At 43.6% G+C, this 20,786-nt stretch overlaps 1 protein-coding gene across 2 annotated transcripts in view; it reads left to right on the top strand.

Moving 5' to 3' along the window:
- The window catches only part of LOC106605507 (cyclin-dependent kinase 14), a 200,463-nt gene that overhangs the window by 36,718 nt on the left and 142,959 nt on the right, over positions 1 to 20,786 (top strand). For both annotated transcript variants that reach the window (XM_045718621.1, XM_045718622.1), the window contains one exon: positions 13,590 to 13,835. In XM_045718621.1, the coding sequence (XP_045574577.1) occupies positions 13,590 to 13,835 (246 nt within the window). The remainder of the gene's footprint in view (positions 1 to 13,589; positions 13,836 to 20,786) is intronic.

The raw sequence follows: 20,786 nt of genomic DNA, 5'->3' as shown, positions 1-20,786 counted from the left end.
GAGGGAGGAAGAGGGGGAAGAAGGCAGAGAGGCCTAAGGAGGAGTGACTGGTTCTACATGCTTAGAGAAAAGGGAATCCAAAAGGGTTCTTCGGCTGTCCCCATAGAAAAAAAACCTTTTTGGTTCCAGGTAGAACCCTCTGTGGAAAGAGTTCTTCAGGAACCCATAAGGGTTCTACCTGGAACCAAAAGGGTTCTACTTGGAACCAAAAGTTCTACCTGGAACCAAAAAGGTTCATCAAAGGGCCTCTATGCAGAGAGCCGAATGACCATTTTAGGATCCAGAGAGCACCTTTTTTTCTACGAGTGTAGGGCCTAAGTTGAAGTGGTGCTCTTTTGATAGTGAGTTATGAGGAGGCCATTGTCTGGGTTCAAACCTAAGCCCTTTACACTTCCTGTAATGCACAGAGTCTATTCTGCTATGAAGCCAGATTTAGACTGTTTGATCTTCCAGATCAGGTCCAGGCAACGCTGTTCTTGGAGTGCCACAGATACTGCATGATTTTTCCTCCAACTAGGCTCCACACTGAGCTACTAAGTTAATTGATCAGTTCAGTGTATGCCTCAATTCAACCCACCTGTCCTACCTGCAGCACTCCAGGACCAGGGTTGCCTACCCCCTGTTCCAGATATTGATCTATCATGTATGCTGCCCCTCCGCCTTACCCTTCCCGGTGGTATATGTACATATCGTGTTAGTAATCTCTGTTCTGTTTAGGTCAGATCCATTTCTATAGAGAACAATGGTAGCCTTAGTACTATGATAATGATTCATAATATGGAGACTGTAGGCTCCATTGAAGTGATAACCATTGATGAATTTATTATAAACCCATTGAATAAATATGTATTTCTATGGTGCTAAGCTACTATGAGAGAGGAGAAGAGAAGGGTCACTTCAACCTGGTGTGATAAATACTACAGCACTTATCTGTCTGGGGGCAGTAGCATATGCATTCATTCATCTCTGATTCACTGCTACTTTCATAAAAGGAGGGAAATATGTCTGAATCGTCATGGAGACGAGTTTCTAATGACTCAATAATTCACTCTCTATATTTTGTTATGCATATTTAGTGGTTCACACACAGCAGCTGTTTTAGTTGGAGTGGTATGTCTTGTAGTAAATGGGGATCATTTACTGTAGGAAGACCATCCACTTGCTTCCAGTAGAAAAGCATGGAATGAACCATTAACTGATACAACTGTATTGGTATCAGTGCATCACCGGACTACTGCTACACTTGCTGAAGTTCAAATGCCCACTAAACCCACCTTACCTACTGCAAAGACCCACCCAATCCACCCCACCTTGTTCAAAGCCAACCTATCCTCACTTGCCATTCAGAAGACTGTCTGTTTCTGGCTCTGCAGGACTAAAGCCAAGCCAAGCCACTCTACAGAATGAGAAGACTCCCTCTAGGTGGCCGGCCTCCCAGTCCCTCCCTCTCGTCTGGAGACAGACGTAAATCTATCTTAGTTATTCCTCTAACAATAATGTCTTCAGACAAGCCCAGCCTAGCCCAGCCTAGCCCAGCCTAGCCCAGCGCTGAACCTCTTACAGTAGTGTCAGTAAGGCTGAACCTAAGCCAACAGTCATTCTGTCCTGGACCAAAACCTCAACAGAAACACATTCTGTCAGATACTACATCCAACACTTCAACACTCCTAAATAGAGGGGAGGTTTCAAAACCTCAACAGAAACACATTCTGTCAGATACTACATCCAACACTTCAACACTCCTAAATAGAGGGGAGGTTTCAAAACCTCAACAGAAACACATTCTGTCAGATACTACATCCAACACTTCAACACTCCTAAATAGAGGGGAGGTTTCAAAACCTCAACAGAAACACATTCTGTCAGATACTACATCCAACACTTCAACACTCCTAAATAGAGGGGAGGTTTCAAAACCTCAACAGAAACACATTCTGTCAGATACTACATCCAACACTTCAACACTCCTAAATAGAGGGGAGGTTTTAGTTGTGACATGTTACGTCTAGTGGATTAGATCACCTTGTTCTACTTATTGATCCATTGTTGGCCTCCTCTCCTTGTTCTGGTTGGCTCTGAACAGTGAGATTTGAACTATAGCTGAGCTGGGTTGCTGGCATTGGTCCAGAGTAGGGAGAGATCCACACTGGAGTTTGTAAGTGTCAGAGCGATTGGTCTGAGTGACCCTGCGTGCTTCTGGCTCCTTAGGCTGGAAGTGCTGGGGAAGCCTGCCAATTTACTCATTAATATGTCAGAGTTTTTATCCTCCATCTTCATCCAAATCAGAGCCAAGTTCTCTCGGTACTAATCAGAGGGAGGAGGTGGAGGTGAGGCCTGGGCCTGGGCCTCTGTTTGGCTGGCTGGATGGTTAGCTGACTGGCTGGCTGGATGGCTGACACAACCTATAGATACCTGTGGGAGGGATGGATGGAAGGATTAAGGGGCAGAGGGATTGAGGGACAGAGGTATGGACGGATGGAGGAATGTAGGGTGGAAGAACAGAGGGATAAAGGCATGGAGGGACAGGTCAGGACACAGTTCTGTTTTGTGGACAGCTGTAAAGGGTCTGGTTTGCTCTATTTGAATTTGTGTTTTATTCTAGTCAGGCTTATTAACCAATGATTTATACACTAGATGTCAGATGGGGACACTGTGTTGAAGCCATCGTGCCTCCATTTTGGCACTCCCTCACTGTTTAAAAAAAATATTTTGGAAGTTATAGAAATACGTTTATTAATGCCTACATTTGTTTTTGTCACATTTATTATATTACAGACACCTTAATAAATAAATATAATACTTCAATACATTTAATTTAGTCCTTGAAACATTTAATTGAAATACTGTAGAATCCCATTAATTCCTATGGAGGACTGCTCCTACTGGGGTGTGCCAATATGGCCGACCGACCGGTGGCTTCAAAGCCTCTCAATGGCCAATACATAGCAATCGGCAATCCAGGGTTTATATACATCATTCTTATCAACCCAGCTTTGGCAAAGATACTGTAGCAAAGTGGATTGGGAAAAATGTAGAAAATCACCTACCTTTCCCAAAGCCTAACCCAATGCCCAGTCTTACTGTATCTGAACCTCATTTCCCCATCCGCTAACTCTAGCCCAGCCTCATCTTGTATCTCTATAGAGGGCTACAGCTACTTTCCTCTCTGGGAGATGGTTTTAAACCACAGAAACATCTTCTTTTCCAATAACTCGACAGTGCTACGATCAGTTTCTAACAAAACCCATTTTACATAAATAACTTATTGTGAATAATAAACCCATTATATACAGTCATTGTAATGAACACAGCTCCTCTGGCTATGAGCAGTCCCTGTGATGTAATGAACACAGCTCCTCTGGCTATGAGCAGTCACTGTGATGTAATGAACACAGCTCCTCTGGCTATGAGCAGTCACTGTGATGTAATTAACACAGCTCCTCTGTCTATGAGCAGTCACTGTGATGTAATGAACACAGCTCCTCTGTCTATGAGCAGTCACTGTGATGTAATGAACACAGTTCCTCTGGCTATGAGCAGTCACTGTGATGTAATGAACACAGCTCCTCTGGCTATGAGCAGTCACTGTGATGTAATGAACACAGCTCCTCTGGCTATGAGCAGTCACTGTGATGTAATGAACACAGCTCCTCTGTCTATGAGCAGTCACTGTGATGTAATGAACACAGCTCAGTGAGCAGTCACTGTGATGTAATGAACACACCTCCTCTGGCTATGAGCACTCACTGTGATGTAATGAACACAGTTCCTCTGTCTATGAGCAGTCACTGTGATGTAATGAACACAGCTCCTCTGTCTATGAGCAGTCACTGTGATGTAATGAACACAGCTCCTCTGGCTATGAGCAGTCACTGTGATGTAACGAACACAGCTCCTCTGGCTATGAGCAGTCACTGTGATGTAATGAACACAGCTCCTCTGGTTATGAGCAGTCACTGTGATGTAATGAACACAGCTCCTCTGTCTATGAGCAGTCACTGCGATGTCTGCTGCAGTGCTGCAGTGTTGTGTTGTTTTCTGAGACATGGTTTGTGTTATTTTCCAGAGGGTGTGTTTATCTCATGGCACTGCGTCTCTAATGATGGCCACAGATCTGGGACAAGGAACGAACGAGTGGTCCGTCTGCTCGGCTGTCTGAATATTTTATACAACCATTGATGTTAGTTAATTAGGAGTTGGTTGGGAAGTGAAACTCATCTCACTAAATATCTGTAGGCTTAGATTATAAGTAGAGAAACTTTCTCAATAAATATCTGAAGGCTCACATTGTAACATTATAATATGGTAGAGCGAAAAATTGCAATTTTTTTTATGTTGAACTATTATTAAGTTACCACAAAGTGCCACTTACAGCAATTTCAGGAAGCGCCTCTTTAACATTTACAGTAATTTCAGGATGTGCCTCTTTACCACTTACAGTAATTTCTTAATAACAAGTAAATACAAAGCATGTCTGCTATCTCTACTGCTGTCTCTGAGACAGTGGCCTATAGCAACGGCAGGTAGACTGTATCCTGATCTACCTCTGACAGCCCATCTGACCTCATTGGAAGTGGGAATGAATGTCACACCTTCCTACATCCTTCCTTCCTCATGCAGCCCATCACCCATTGATCACCGGGGCGCTTCCGCTCTCCTGATCTCCTGGCCTCCTTTAAGAACCGCCCTCCCTCCGTCCTCACACTGCTCTCTAATAGGCCCTACAGATTTATACAAGCAGTGCCTTGAGGAGGTGGAGAAGGCTGAGAGGGGTGTCACATCACAAAGAAAGATGGGAGAAAGAGAGAGAGAGAAAGACTGCCCTCAAAGGATTGGCCTAGTTAGTGTCAGATGTGCGCATCACATACATCATTCATTTACCATTCAGGAACACTAAATAGTGACGGAGAGAGGGTAAGGTGTTTTTTCCACTCTTTCTCCTATCGCCTCACAGCGTCTCTGGCTACCATATTGGCCCTTTGTCATCTCCGTGTGAAAAGGAAATGCATCTTTACACTGTGACAGGAGGGCCGTGAATGAGGACTAAACCTCTGTTGTCTCTGGTCTGTCTGACTGGGTAAGCATTACAGATAATAGGATAAGTAGTGGTGATGGGAGGGAGGTTGCCAGATGCATTACCTTGCCTAGCACTACCGTGCATCCTCTAATACAGTCTTCCCCAGATCTCCACTGTACATCTTCTAATATTCTCCTCAACCCAGATTTCATTGTGTAACTGAACTACTACTGTACATTCTCTAATAATCTATCTAGCTCATATTGTAGTGTAACTGAACCACTACTGTACATTCTCTAATAATCTATCTAGCTCATATTGTATTGTAACTGAACCACTACTGTACATTCTCTAATAATCTATCTAGCTCATATTGTAGTGTAACTGAACCACTACCGTACATTCTCTAATAATCTGTCTAGCTCATATTGTAGTGTAACTGAACCACTACCGTACATTCTGTGGTGGTTAATTTCTTTACTATCAAATGAGGAGAGACAAACGTATCACACAAGTCAGAGTTATACTTAAACTGAATCTTTATTGGCATATTAGTAAGGGAGCAGGTCAATACAACACACACATAAAGTTAATCGATTGAGTGCTCTACGATAATGATGGTTGGTCGACGAATCACCCTCAGATGATTAGTTGAGAGCCCCGAGACAAAAGTACAAAGTCTTTTATAGCCAAGATACACCCCTTTCTGTCTACATGACGAACAACAGATGTATGGAATGGGTCACAAGGTTAAGATTTGTATGAAAGAAACTTATAATTCACAGCAGACAGTATCTGCTGTAAAAACTGTTTTCTTTGTGTAGAGACCAGGGTCTGGCCCTGGGGTCATCTCTCCCTGGTACCATATAGAACAGAAACATTAACTCATGCTCTGGAATGCGGTATCCCCAAAGACATTGTAAATCTTCCAGAGGCCCATCCTCGGTAGAACACACACAGATGAGCCTTCTAACAACCCCTTATTATGTTGCATAAAACAACCATTTGATGCAATAAAAGTATTATAACATCATCTTGCAATTTTGCTCTCACATTTCTCTAATAATCTATCTAGCTCATATTGTAGTGTAACTAAACCACTACCGTACAATCTCTAATAATATATCTAGCTCATATTGTATTGTAACTGAACCACTACAGTACATTCTCTAATAATCTATCTAGCCTATATTGTAGTGTAACTGAACCACTACCGTACATTCTCTAATAATCTATCTAGCTCATATTGTAGTGTAACTGAACCACTACTGTACATTCTCTAATAATCTAGAGCTCATATTGTAGTGTAACTGAACCACTACCGTACATTCTCTAATAATCTAGAGCTCATATTGTAGTGTAACTGAACCACTACCGTACATTCTCTAATAATCTAGAGCTCATATTGTAGTGTAACTGAACCACTACCGTACATTCTCTACTAATCTATCTAGCTCATATTGTATTGTAACTAAACCACTACCGTACATTCTCTAATAATCTATCTCTCATATTGTATTGTAACTAAACCACTACCGTACATTCTCTAATAATCTTGCAGCTCATAAATCATAGTGAGACTGTCCTGGGTTAGGGTGACAGAGACTAGTTCAGAGTGTCATACTAGGTAAACTACAGCTACAGTATGCCCTGCCACCAGCTATGATATAATATACAAATATTTGTTTGCACATGTCACAACCATAGACACTGATTGTATGTGTGTCTGCCAGCCAGTCTGTTCTCTCCACAGAGTCCAGAGAGGCTCATAGAGTCTTGCTTTGACATTTTTGGGAGGTCAGGAAGGGAAGTGGGATGTGGGAGAGCTGTGGCTGGGGAATGGGAGGAACTGGTAGAGAGAGGATGTAATGCAGTAAGTATGCCTGTGTGTGTGCGTGCGTGTGTGCATGCGTTTACAAAAGCATCTGATATAAGGTCTTGTACATTGCTGTTGATGTTATTTTTGCATTAATCACTGTTAAAACGTTTTGTTTGGGACATGGGTTATGTTGTGTTGTTGTCGAGATTTACTCTGCGTGCATTAGTGCATTAGTGTTGCACTGTATACCAATACGTATGTACTTTTTCCGATACTAGAACATGAAAAATGCTTTGGTACTAGAATTGTAGTTTCGGTACTTCTGTCAAATGTGTCTCAAGGATTAAGCCTGCTGCACAGAAGTTAACACAAAATAATGTGACACAGCATGTAGACATTTTTAAACTGTTAATTACTGTTCGCAAAACAATGTCTATACAGGCTAGAACACTTTACAATGCGAGAAGATACAGGTAGCTTCCAGCTTTAGGCTAACTTTCCTTTCTAGCTGACTGACAGCTAAAGGGGCTCCCGAGTGGTGCAGTGGTCTAATGCACTGCATCTCAGTGCAAGAGGCGTCACTACAAACCTGATTCTTGGTCGATGTAGGCCGTTGGTGTAGGCCGTCGGTGTAAGCCGTCGGTGTAAATAAGACTTTGTTATTAACTGACTTCCCTAGTTAAATTTAAAAAAGAAAGAAATAAAGCAAACATCAATTCACTACCCTAATACTTTTATTATCACTACCCTAGTACTTGTGATAATATGCTAACTATAATGCCAAATATGCTGATTTCAAAGTTGATTGCCACCAAAAACGTTATTAATTCACTTATTCGGTCTCTCTCTCACCTCTCTTCTAAAGATCCATTGCCTCAGTGAACTGACTGTGCTCTGATTGTCCGCATGCCTCGTGAATGATGTCATTACTGGTTAAAGAGACAGCTAACATTTTTATAAAATATGCTTCTTCTATGCAAATGTTGTTGATCAATACAACACATAAGTCCCAAATGGAAGGGAAACAGATTGTTTGATATCTGTTGTCCCATGAAATCAGCCCCCCAAAAAGCTAAATAACTCAATGCATGCACACACTCCTATTGAATATGCATTCACCTGTATTGTGGATAGGCCTAGGCTACATTTTGATTTACCCAGTTTATCAATAGAGATTTACCATTCAAATAAATGATTACCATAATGGTGTTATGTAGTTAAGTTGATAAAAACAAAGTCAAATTGATTGTTTAATTTATTCTCATGACGTAAAAAATTCAAATCATGATGTTGAACTCAAAAGATACCCAATGATTGAACAGAGCGGTAGCTGAGTTCATCTGTCTGGATGAAGTGCCATTCTGTGACTTTGGCTGTGGTATTCTGTGTTTTGCTGTGGTATCATTTTGGTATTGAGTATCTTGATGGTATTGAGTATCTTGATGGTATTGAGTATCTTGATGGTATTGAGTATTGTGATACTAAATGTAGTATTATCTAAAATAAGGACACACGACAACGAGGTTCTAGCTCCAGCATGTTTACTAACCTAACCCTTGCATGTCATACCTAGTTACGGATACCCCCAAGGGACATCCTTCTACATCTTCCCCTCTCCCATGAACAAGAACTCAACATGCATAACCACTGAAGCATAACTGAAATGCAATTTGGAAACCAGTATTATTCTCTAACATGCTACTTCACATCCTGAAACAGTATGAAAGCATTAAATGACACAGTATGAACATTAACTTAGGTAGAGTCTCTTTTTGCTGGGTATGGTCCCCAACAGTATGTTTTCTCTTCATGTAACATAGTCTTTCAGACTCTCTGGTGGCTTCACATCCCTTTTTGGGCGCGCTTGTGGCTCTGTGAACATTCTCTCTCTCCTTCACCCTCTTTTTGTGCATTTTCTGTGGCCTCAGTCTGTGTGGCTGGTAGATCTGGAAGAGCTCTGAGCTGTGTTTTGTTCCTTCGTACCTCTTCTGAGCCTGTGTCCACCACATAGGAGCGTGGGGCATCCACTTTCCTCAGCACTATTGCTGGTGTCTTTGAGTTTGTAATCCACACACGTTGACCTTCGGTCAGCTCTTGCCTCTCCGTAGCACGGTGTCTCCAATTGAAGTCTCCAGTTTGCGTTTGTTTTAGCCGTTTGTCTCTCTCAGCGAAGGCCTTACTGTTAAGCCATCGGGGTTTAAGCTGAGCCGGCGAGACAGGCAATGGGGAACACAGCCTCCTGCCCATCAGGAGCTCGGCAGGTGACGGCCCATGATGCAGTGGTGTAACTCTGTAAGCTAACAGAGCCCTGTATGGATCCTTGTTCTTTTTCAGCAGTCCCTTGACTGTTTTCACAGCTCTCTCTGCCTCACCATTACTCTGTGCATGGTAGGGGCTACTGGTCACATGTCTGAAGTCATATTCTACTGCAAAAGCAGAAAAGGGGCTTGCAGAGAACTGGGGAGCGTTCTCTGTAACCAGGACCTCAGCGACCCCTTGCCTGGAAAAAACATTACTTTAATCCATTGATAACACCAGCTGATGTGGTTATGGGTGTCTTTGCTATTTCAATGTATCTTGAATAGTAATCTACCACTAGCAGATAAGTGTCCTTTTTCCAATAGAACATATCTGCCCCTACCTTTTGCCATGGCCGTTTTGGCAGCACCGTTACCATCATTGGCTCCGGATGACAAGGTTGACATTTTGTACAGACCTCACACTGGGCCACCAGCAATCTGAGTATTCAGACCAAGCCACCACACCGACTGTTGAGCCCTCAGTCTGCATTTGCTTATCCCCATGTGTCCCTCATGCACTCTGTCTAGCATTTCTGTATGTAGAGTCTCTGGGATAATTATCCGTTGTCCTTTCATGAGAAGGTCTCCATTACAGTGGAAGTCACTTTGGTGCACCCAATAGGGCTTCAGCAGCTGAGGCAGTTCCTCCTGCCTGGGCCATCCCCTTTTGCACTGCTGCTGCACTATCTGTCGGCAGATGTGGTCTCGTTGTTGCTCCTCTGCAATCTGCTGCAGTTTGGTCTGAGATGCAGGTAGGCTGTCTCTTACTGCATTATTGGACACCTGTACCTCACCCTCTAGACATTGCTCCTCCTCTGATAATGGATGTTTAATTGGGGCCCTGGAGAGTGCATCTGCTGTGATCAGTGCCTTCCCTGGCACACACACCATCTTGTAGGTGAACCTCAGTAATCTGAGGCGGAAGCGCAGAACTCTGGGAGGCAAGTTGTCCAGTGCTTTTGTCCCTAACAGAGCCAACAGTGGTTTGTGGTCAGTCTCTGCTGTAAACTGCAGGCCAATAAGGTATTGGCTGAGCCTTTCACATGCCCATGTGATAGCCAACGCCTCCTTCTCCACTTGTCCATACCTTTGTTCTGTGTCGGATAAGCTTCGGGAGATGTATGCTATTGGATGCCATTCCATGTTGTCCTGCATCTGTGTGAGGACCGCCCCTAGCCCAAAGGATGATGTATCTGTTGATACCTTTGTCTTAGCGTGGGGACGGTACTGGGCCAGCACTCTCTGGGAGGCCAGGTCTCCTTTGATTTTGTCAAACGCCACCTGTTGCACGTGACCCCATGACCAGTCATTCTCTTTGGCTAGTAAGTCTCTCAGGGGTTTGGTTCTATCTGAAAACTGTGGGAGGAACTTACCCACATATAGTGGCCATGCCTAAGAAGGTCCTGACTTCAGCCACATTCTGGGGTCTGGGCATATCTGTGATGGCGCTGATCTTCTCCGGGTCCGGCTCTATTCCAGCTGCACTGATTTTGTGTCCCAAGAACAAGACCTCTGACTGTGCAGAAGTGCATTTTTCATTGAGTGTCAGGCCAGTCTTCTGGAGTCTGGCCAGAACTGCTGTGAGCCTTACATCATGTTCTGCTCTGTCCCTTCCGCACACGAGCACATCGTCCGCGTGGACTATGACGCCACTCAGCCCATCCAACAGCTGGGACATGCGTCTTTGGAAATGCTCAGGACCGGAAGCGATTCCAAATGGCAAAACATTAAAACAGTAATGGCCAAACGGTGTTATAAACGTTGTGAGCGCCCTACTCTCTGATGACAGCGGTATCTGCCAGAAACCTGAGCGGGCATCCAGCTTTGTGAAGACTTGTGAACCATCCAACTGAGCCAGTGACTGCTCCACTGATGGTAAGATGTGTCTCTCTCTGCAGAGTGCCTCATTCAAGTTAGTCATGTCCACACAGATCCTTATGTCCCCATTGGCTTTTGGGACCACTGCCATCCCTGCACACCAGTCAGTGGGGCTCTCTATTTTAGACACCACCCCAATTTCTTCCATCCTCCCCAACTCTTCCTTTACTCTGGCCAATAAAGGGATAGGCACACGGCGAGGAGTGGTAAGGGCATAGGGGACAGCATCCTCTTTCAGGCGGATTTTGTGGTCACCTTCTATCCTTCCTAGACCAGAAAACACTTTTGGGAATTTATTTTTGAAAACCTCACCTGGGTCCTCCAGTTCGCTCACTCTCTCAATGAGTTGCAATGCTTCAATTGCTGGCAGCCCCAGCAACGGTCTGACCAGAGAGTCAATGACGAAGACAGGCTGGATGGCACTTTTGTCTTTACTCTCCAGTTTAATCACCAACTGCCTTACCACTGGTAATATCTTATTACTGGGCCCGTACAGTTTTTTGTTTGTAGAGAGCAAAGGGCCATCTCTGCTATAGCTATACAGCCTAGTTGGGATAGCTGTCACTGCTGCCCCAGTGTCTAGTTTAAATGACACAACCTCCCCATTGAGTTTAATGTCTGAATGCCAGCCAGCATTGTTTTCCTTTACTTCTCCCAGAAAGATGCTGTCCTGCTGTACCTCCTCTGAGACCTCCTGCATTTGCTTTAATCGACAGACAGCTGAAAAGTGTCCTCTCCTGTGACATTTCCTGCATTCCGCATCCTTTGCTGGGCAATCTTTCCATCTGTGGAAAGGGGATTTCCCACATTTTCGACAAACACTTGAACTAGCTACTGGTGCTGTCTGTGATTGTTTTCTCCACGTCTGTCTCTGTTCTGTGTTCCCCTCCGTTTTTTTTAGCTCAGTATGAAAATGCATTTATTTCCTCACTCTCTTCGCTCTGTAAGGAGCTGCTGTCGCGCAGCATCGTCCGCTGTCTTTTTACTGTCTCACTCTGCCTAACCTGGTTTACAGCTTTGCACAAGGTAAGCTGGGAATCCAACTGTAACTTTTCAGAAAGTGATATATTTCTTATTCCCACTACAATCCGATCTCGGATCAGCTCTTCCCTGAGCGCGCCAAACTGACAATGTTCTGCTAGTTTGTGATAAAACTGTCGGTGGTTTCACCATGCTCCTGTTTGCGCATATTAAACCTAGCTCTCTCAAATATAATGTTGTCTCCCTACAAAATTAGTTTCAAAACAGTCTTTAACAGCACTGTAGTTAAGTTTCTCTTCCTCAGGCAACATTGAAGCATTTAATATATCGTCGGCTTCATCACCCATAGAGTAGATCAGTGTATTAACTTGAAATGCCTCATTTTTCACGTTTTAGCCTGATGCTACCCTGTACCTTTCAAAGCGCCTGATCCATTTCGGCCAGTTTTGAATGTCCATACAAACAAAATTCTCTGGTGGACTAATGCGAAATCCGTCAGCACTAGCCACTGGCCTGTCCGTGTTTGCGCCAGAGCCCGTTGAACTTGGAGTCGCAAACCCTGAAATCCCGCCAGTTTCTTCCTCTTGCAACATGTTGCTTAGCAGTAACTTAGTCCTTGCTCGTTAGCTGGCAAAATAATGATATGCGCTGTTTTATCTCCAACACTGTGCCCTCCCTGCTTTGAAACAGCCTGAATGTATGGTTTACCTGGTTCGTCCTTCACGTTTATGTGATTATTAAACCCACGTCTGACACCATGTAGTATGATCTAAAATAAGGAAGCACGACAACGAGGTTCTAGCTCCAGCATGTTTACTAACCTAACCCTCGCATGTCATACCTAGTTACGGATACCCCCAAGGGACATCCTTCTACACTAAAAATGTGGATTTGTTGTTGTTTGTTCCCTGTCAGAAGCCCAACTGTGTAACGTGACTAATCCTAACCTGGGTGAGAGAGCCGCTTCGCTCTGAGAGCTGCAAGGTGACTCTTCTGCAGCCTGGTCATTGTATATATGTAGTGGTTAGAATAGCAGCTTGTTGGGGAGTCCAGTACTAAATATTTCATCTGAAAGATAGGCTGTGGCAGAACACGACACGCTGCCTGGTCCTTTTTTGCCCAGGGAACAAACACACTCTTTGGCGGCTGTGGAGTAGCTGGTAGGTTGCATTGCGTTTAGAGGAAATGCGTGTGTGTATGTGTGTGTTTGTGTGCGCATATGTGCACTTGTTTGTACTTGTGTGTGTGTGTGAGTGTGTGTGTAGGCACAGCAGCAATGGGGTGTGAAAGAGGCAGCAGCAGAAACAGAGTAGGCTGGTTGCTTTGTTTTGTTTTGATCAGAGGGATATGGAGATAAAAATCTTCTAACAGAGAGAGGTAGCACTGGGACTCCACAGGGAGGGAGAGATGGAGACAAACAGAGAGATTACATGAAGGTAGATCTAGAGGAGGAGGGGAGTTGGTGGGGGGAAGGGGGGTAATTTTGGTCCAAACAGCAGTAAATGCAAATGGAATAATTTTCCTCACTTTCATTTTCGCTCACCCTCTTACTCCTTTCTCTCCTCCCTCTCTCTCGGTCCCTCTCTCCTCTCAGATATGTGTCACAAAGATGTCCACACGCAGCGGCCAGGGAAAGGACTCGGTCATCACGCCCCTGGACACCATCCCTGAGGACAGGAAGGTAAGGGTTCAGCGGACACAGAGCGGTTTCGACGCCTTTGAGAAACCCGCCAGCCAGGTGAAGAGGGTGCACTCAGAGAACAATGCCTGTATCTCCTCCAAGGCCTCCTCTACTGGGAAAGAGTCGCCCAAACTGCGCCGACACTCCAGCCCCAGCTCTGTAAGTCTATACAGTAGCCTACACACTGTATGCTACATACTGTATATAAAATACACAGCACAGTATACACAGTCTGTTGTCTACTCACTGAACAGCTGGCGGGCCGCGGGCTGAATCTAGTTGATAATTACAAATATTTTGTGGACTGTAAATTGACCACAAGAAGCCAAAACTGATATAATGTTTGACTAAAACGTGGGAATACATGGCAACAGATGTATTAAAAATCACTTGGAGCTGTTTTCCTGGTGCTTTCACAGTTTTTTATGTCCCAACATTTAAATCTTCTTTTTAAAATAATTGTTGTCAATTTCTTGCTCTGAAAACTTGAGGGTCAAATGAAACCACTCACGAGCCAAATTCGGCCCCCAGGCCGCCAGTTGGGGAACCCTGCTGTACAGTATATGCAATACACAGTACAGTCATACAATGTATACTGTACAGTCGATAGTATACAGTACAGCCTATAGGCCTGCAGTACATTATACTGGTTGGCGCGACTATAGTATGCATTGGTTGAAACTCAATGTTAAATTCAGATCTCCCTACCATCACATATAAGCCAATATGACACCCTCCCCGCTTCTCGTATTGCTCTCATGTGCACATTTCTGTCCAATAAAAACCAACGATGTGCCACTTTTCTGGAGCATTTTTGACAATGCGAACATCTTTTCAGCCGAATCTCAGAGTTCTAAAACCGGGTGCAACTCGGTTGCTATGCAACAGTAGCAGCTAACTAGGAGAATGCTTGTAGCTACAGCTAGCTAGCTTACACCCATTTGATAAGAAGCAAAAGGAAGGTAGCTATCTAGCTACCTAGGTATATTTTGCTATGGAAGGTTTTTCATATGGCTGAACACTTGCATGTCATCAACTTTGGGAAAACTGCCACACTGCTTATTTACAGTGAGGGAAAAAAGTATTTGATCCCCTGCTGATTTTCTACGTTTGCCCACTGACAAAGAAATGATCAGTCTATAATTTTAATGGTAGGTTTATTTGAACAGTGAGAGACAGAATAACAACAACAAAAAATCCAGAAAAACGCATGTCAAAAATGTTATAAAATGATTTGCCTTTTAATGAGGGAAATAAGTATTTGACCCCCTCTCAAATCAGAAAGATGTCTGGCTCCCAGGTGTCTTTTATACAGGTAACGAGCTGAGATTAGGAGCACACTCTTAAAGGGAGTGCTCCTAATCTCAGCTTGTTACCTGTATAAAAGACACTTGTCCACACGCCAGAACAAACATGTCGCTGTTAGAAGATCCAGAGCAAATTATATCCCTTAGCTTATTCATTCATTTAGTACGCGCCCTCTGTCAATGCTATTTTCTTCTTGTCATTATAATCCACATTTGCGCTGACTGATCGACACAGTGTCAAGTTACTTTTCAATGTGTTCCTGAAAACCTGAAGTCGCCATTCACAAGGTAAAAGTAGCAGGGGTGCGGGTTGCACACAAAGCATCCAGGTAAAACAACAACCTCATAAGGATCATTGCTTGCTTCCACGACATGCGTGCAGTCAAAATAAAATGCCATGTTTGCTAACTTGGTTAGTTATGTGATAAAATGTTTTCAACACATTGACTGTTTCAGACGGGGAAACAAATGAACCAAGTAAGAGAAATAAACGTTCAATCAGTAGAGTGAATGAACAAAAACATTTTGGAATGAACGTGTGCTGTCATCATTTAAATATAGTGTCAAGTTGATATATCTATAACAGGGTCCGTAGTGTAACACAGCATCACCATGCTGGGATTTGAAGGTCCTGGGTTCACCTACCGGAGGGGCTATTTTGACCATTCTCTTTCGTGTATAGTTTTTAATACCCCCCTCCCTTTCCCATTACACACACACACACACACACACACACACACACACACTGGTGTGCACACATACGCACAATGTGTGATTACTTTCATTTATTAGGTGTTTCTTAAAAGAGCCTTTGGGTTCGTTGGGCATCGTTGAGTGGCAAGGTACAGAGAGTGTGGTGTATACTAGTACTGGTGCGCGCGTCTTGCTTCTACAGAGGGGTGAACGGTGGAGAAACCAGCTCTCAAACTCTCTCGAAGATGTCATTGCCCTCATCTGTCAGATGCAAGCCATCCCTACGTTACAAATACATGCAATAAGTTGCACAGGTTGTAAACAATTTTCCTTTTCAGGCGCCACTTTCTGTCATTTGAGAAGCTAAGAAATTCTTCAAGCTGGCCTACGTCGAGCTGACAAACGACTTACGCTTATTCGTATTCACACAGTACATCACGCACTATCAGCAGCAGTTACGTATGTTCTGTTCCAGATCTGTGAGTACGCTAATTTCATATTTATATTCATATTTATACTGCCATTTATATATGTGGGAATGTGTGCTCTTTTACTGGAGTTGGACAGCCGTGTACAACATTACTAAAAACATTTGTAACTAATGGATTTAGAGCACTTATCCAATGTCCGATCTGTAAATATTTATTCTTAAAAGTATTTTGTACTTTTTTGTTACAGGTGTTTCTCAGCAGTTTGTCATTTGTCACAGTGTTTTTATCAGGAGTTGCTATTGACGAGCCACAGGGTCATACAGGCTTTTTTTGTTCATCAAGACCTCAGCTGTTCATCGAGACCTTGAATAGTAGAATCAGGTGTGGTAGAACTGGGCTTGAACAAGGAAGCCTGCATAACCCTGTAGCTATTCAAGCGCAATTGTGGCCATCCCTGAATTGTAAGTGCAACGTTTACTATGTCTGATGAATGTACGTTTGATTGTAAATTGTTTCTTTTGTAATAACTCACTGTTGTTTACAGGTAGTGTAGTACTAGGCCTGTACTAAGTACATTTTCATTTAAATAGTTAATGGGTACATGTTGATTATTTTGTGTATTTTCCAGGAGCTTTCTCCATTGTTAAAAGAGATTAGGGAAAACATTTCCAGATTATCCCACATTGGCTTAAATGGGGTTCAGTTTTTTCGCTCCTCTCTAGAAATGCAACTGTTAATATTAAATAAATACTAATAACTCCATTTTTTTCTGTTGCCATTTGTCATTATTGTGTACTTTTACTTGTATTGCTGTGTTTTGCTCAAGCACACATTGTCTTAGTGTGGGGTGCAATACATTACCTTGTATGTGGTACAAATCACATCATTGTCGGAGCAACTCCTCTAAGAGTGTGAATTAGGCTGTTTGAGAAGGTTTGAACCCTAAGCAACCTGCATACACATTGTTGAAAGTACAATTGACCAACATAGCTACCGTAGTAGGTCAAAGCGGTGTGCTGGAAAACCTTGGTAGAGCATGGGTGAAGTATGCAATGTCGTGCTCGTGAATTTCAGACCAATCCCTACTTCTCACTTAAAACATAGTTGTTTTGTTTTTAATGAAATGTATACAATACACTGTGCAGTCTATACGTACAGTACAGTCACTAATATACAGCACACAATACTATAGCAATAACATCAGACAATAATGGGAGAAAACATAATCGAAACTCAGATTGTATTCTGTATTTGCAAGTGTTTTGTTTTGCCATTTAAAACTAGATTTAGATGGATGTGAGGGTGCATCCGGGTGGGTGTCACCGGAATCATCCGGCTTTCAGGGGAAAAGCAGAGAAGAGGCGAAGCCTCAAAACGGATGCTTCCGTTTTCATCCGACGTCCCTCAGGCGTTTCCTTTACGCCTGCTACATTAGGTTAAGATTGATGATCTGAAAATGAGAAAACAAGCTAACCAGAATGTCATTTCCATTTGGTGGCTAATTGAATGTTGTTACCAGAAGACCTGTATTGCTTAATCATGTAGATTAGACATGTTTCAAATTGTGTCCTCAATGTATTTTCATTTAGCTCAATTATTATTATTGTGCACACATAATAAGATGTAATAACTATTATATTATTCTTGACTGATTGTCTTTTGGCATTTCTGTAATTTGTTTGTAATTTTTCAGTATGATTTGTTTGGGCCACAACACATCTAACAATGTAAATTGATGTAAGTGTAATGTAATGTATATGTAATGGTCCTATTGCTTAGGCTACTGGAGCGATCAGCCATCTTTCCCTGCCTACTTCTCTTATTTTATCAGCATTTCATGCCGAACCACTTATATTCCAGTGATGTTCTAGTATTTCCAATAGTGCATGGGTGCACAGCTCGGAGCTACAGTCCTCACGGACCACAGTCCTGCTGTTAGGTTTCAGCCCTCTCTCCCTGACATGTAATCAACCAGTTAATGCTACAGACTGGCCAGAGGGTCCACACACCTGGCTCAACAGATTGTAATGAATGTCTAATTAAAAGCCAAGGACAAACACCTGGTGTACGCTGCCCCTGCTGCCCTTGAGGACCAGAGCTCTGCACTCTTGTTGTAGAACATTAAATGGTTAATGTCAAATAACTTCAGTAGGGTCTTTAGCTCACAGTACTGTACCAGCATGGGGTAGGCAGGAAGAGACCTGAGGTATGTACCATCCACCACCAGAGGACAGAGAGAGAGGACAGAGAGAGGGGGAAGGGGACAAAGGCTAGAAACAGATAGAAAATAAAAGGTTGAAAGAGAGAACCCCAGATAGAATCCATTTGGTTGAACATTCATGGACATGCAAAATGCATGAGATGTACAGTACAAGGGGTACTTAGCCTGGAGGAGGAGACAGAGGGAGAGAGAGAGAAATTGAAATGAGGGAGAGAGAGAGAGGCTAAGCTGAACTGTAGCCCCATAGGACCCCCACCTTACCCAGAGACATCCAATTCCTTGTTAACTGGTGGGGAAGTTAAGTGTGGGTATCCGGCCAGGTAGCAGGCTCTCAGCCAATCAGGCTAGTGACGTGTCTCACCCTTAACCCTGACCTCCATTTCTCTAATAATCAACCTGTGTACAGCTAAACCATCAGGCCAACAATCCACTGGAGAGCCATCCTGAGTGTGTGTTTGTGTTGGCTCACCAGGCTGTTGGCTGAATAAACTACCCTGTGTTTGTTGGGGGTATCTTTGGGGATATATCTGGTCCTGGATCAGGACCTACTCCCTGTACTATATAACAGACACTAACTGAGTGTGTTTGTGTTGCAGCAGATTCCGTGTTGCAGCAGATTCCGTGTTGCAGCAAATCCCGTTGTTGGCCCATTTGAGTCCTACCAGACCCTACAGTGGCCTTTAACAGCCCTGTATTTGACCTGTAATAGGTTGAGATGTGTGAGCTGCCTGCAGCCAGTCCAGCTGGGTTTCACTCACATCCTGTTGTCTCCCAGGATAATTTCTTTGTTTATAAAACCCTTAGAAATTCCGCATGGACTTATTAGTGTGGCAGCAGGAGATGACTAGATAGCAACCAGAGGGAAGAAGACACTGCTAAAAGCTGTGAGTGCATGTTTGCGTGTGTGCTTGTGTGCTTTTTTGCATGCATGTGAGTGTATGTGCACGCACATGCGTGTGTGCTTGTGTGAGCGTGTGTGCCCACACCGCCCAGAGAAAGACAGTGATGACGGGAGAACTGAGTTATTCCCCAGGGATTGTCTGGAATGTGTTGGAGCTTTCCCCGAGCTCTCGTCTGGTCCACTCGCTCTTTAAATGATAAAACAGAGACATTACAGCAGCCTGACGTTAACCTCTAGAAGCCCCCGTATTTAAAGTCTGACAACAGTAAGAGATAGCAGATATATTTTATGTCTGTCTGCCAACAGGGCTGAAATGCTATATCACTGAAAGGACAGACAGGTCCTTAACAGGTTACATTGCTGTCAGTCCTTGTTCTTTTCAGTTATTCTTAAAGAAAATAATGGAATGTAAGAGAAAGTCTAGGGTCTTGATGACACCCGGACGCACGCACGCACGCACGGACGCACACACACACACACACACACACACACACACACACAGTTTCCTCCAGAGAAGAGTTGCTGATGGAGGTTGAGATTTTCTAGTTGAGTTCATTTTGGGCCTGATTGTCTGAGATAGAGAGAGATTTTGGAGGAAGCTGAAATGTCAGCTGCAGTGTGTTATAGGTAATGGGTTTTTATCGCTCCATTTCCGTGAAGAGTTCAAGACGAATGCATGAGTGTTAATTCTCTCTGTCTCTCTCTCTTGCTCTTTCTCTGTCTCTGTCTCTCTCTCTGTTTCGGTTTCTCTCTGTCTCTGTCTCTCTCTCTGTTTCTGTTTCTCTCTGTCTCTCTCTCTCTTCTATTTCCTTTACTGTCCCCGTCTGTAAATCATTGATAAGTGGGTCTGTAACATTAGTAAGAGTGGAACAAATTGAACAGGCCGTAAACATGACCCACTATTATGAATCCGATCCGGTAGCTTGTTGTATCCTCTGTTCTCCTGTTACCCCGGCCAGGTGTGATCCAGTTGCTGGTTGTATCCTCTGTTCTCCTGTTACCCCGGCCAGGTGTGATCCAGTAGCTGGTTGTGTCCTCTGTTCTCCTGTTACCCTGGCCAGGTGTGATCCAGTAGCTGGTTGTATCCTCTGTTCTCCTGTTACCCCGGCCAGGTGTGATCCAGTAGCTGGTTGTGTCCTCTGTTCTCCTGTTACCCCGGCCAGGTGTGATCCAGTAGCTGGTTGTATCCTCTGTTCTCCTGTTACCCCGGCCAGGTGTGATCCAGTAGCTGGTTGTATCCTCTGTTCTCCTGTTACCCTGGCCAGGTGTGATCCAGTAGCTTGTTGCATCCTCTGTTCTCCTGTTACCCCGGCCAAGTGTGATCCAGTAGCTGGTTGTATCCTCTGTTCTCCTGTTACCCTGGCCAGGTGTGATTGCACACTGTGTTATTAAACCCAATTGATATGAGAGTTTATCAAAATTGGATTTGTTTTAGAATTCTTTGTGGGTCTGTGTAATCACATGGAAATATGTCTCTCTAATATGGTCATACATTTGGCAGAAGGTTAGGAAGTGCAGCTCAGTTTCCACCTCATGTTGTGGGCAGTGTGCATATAG

This window comes from Salmo salar, chromosome ssa05 (genome assembly GCF_905237065.1).
Source record: "Salmo salar chromosome ssa05, Ssal_v3.1, whole genome shotgun sequence".
NCBI classification, from domain to species: domain Eukaryota; kingdom Metazoa; phylum Chordata; class Actinopteri; order Salmoniformes; family Salmonidae; genus Salmo; species Salmo salar.
The sequence above is the reverse complement of the archived record's forward strand: the minus strand, read 5'-3'. Positions and strand labels throughout refer to the sequence as shown.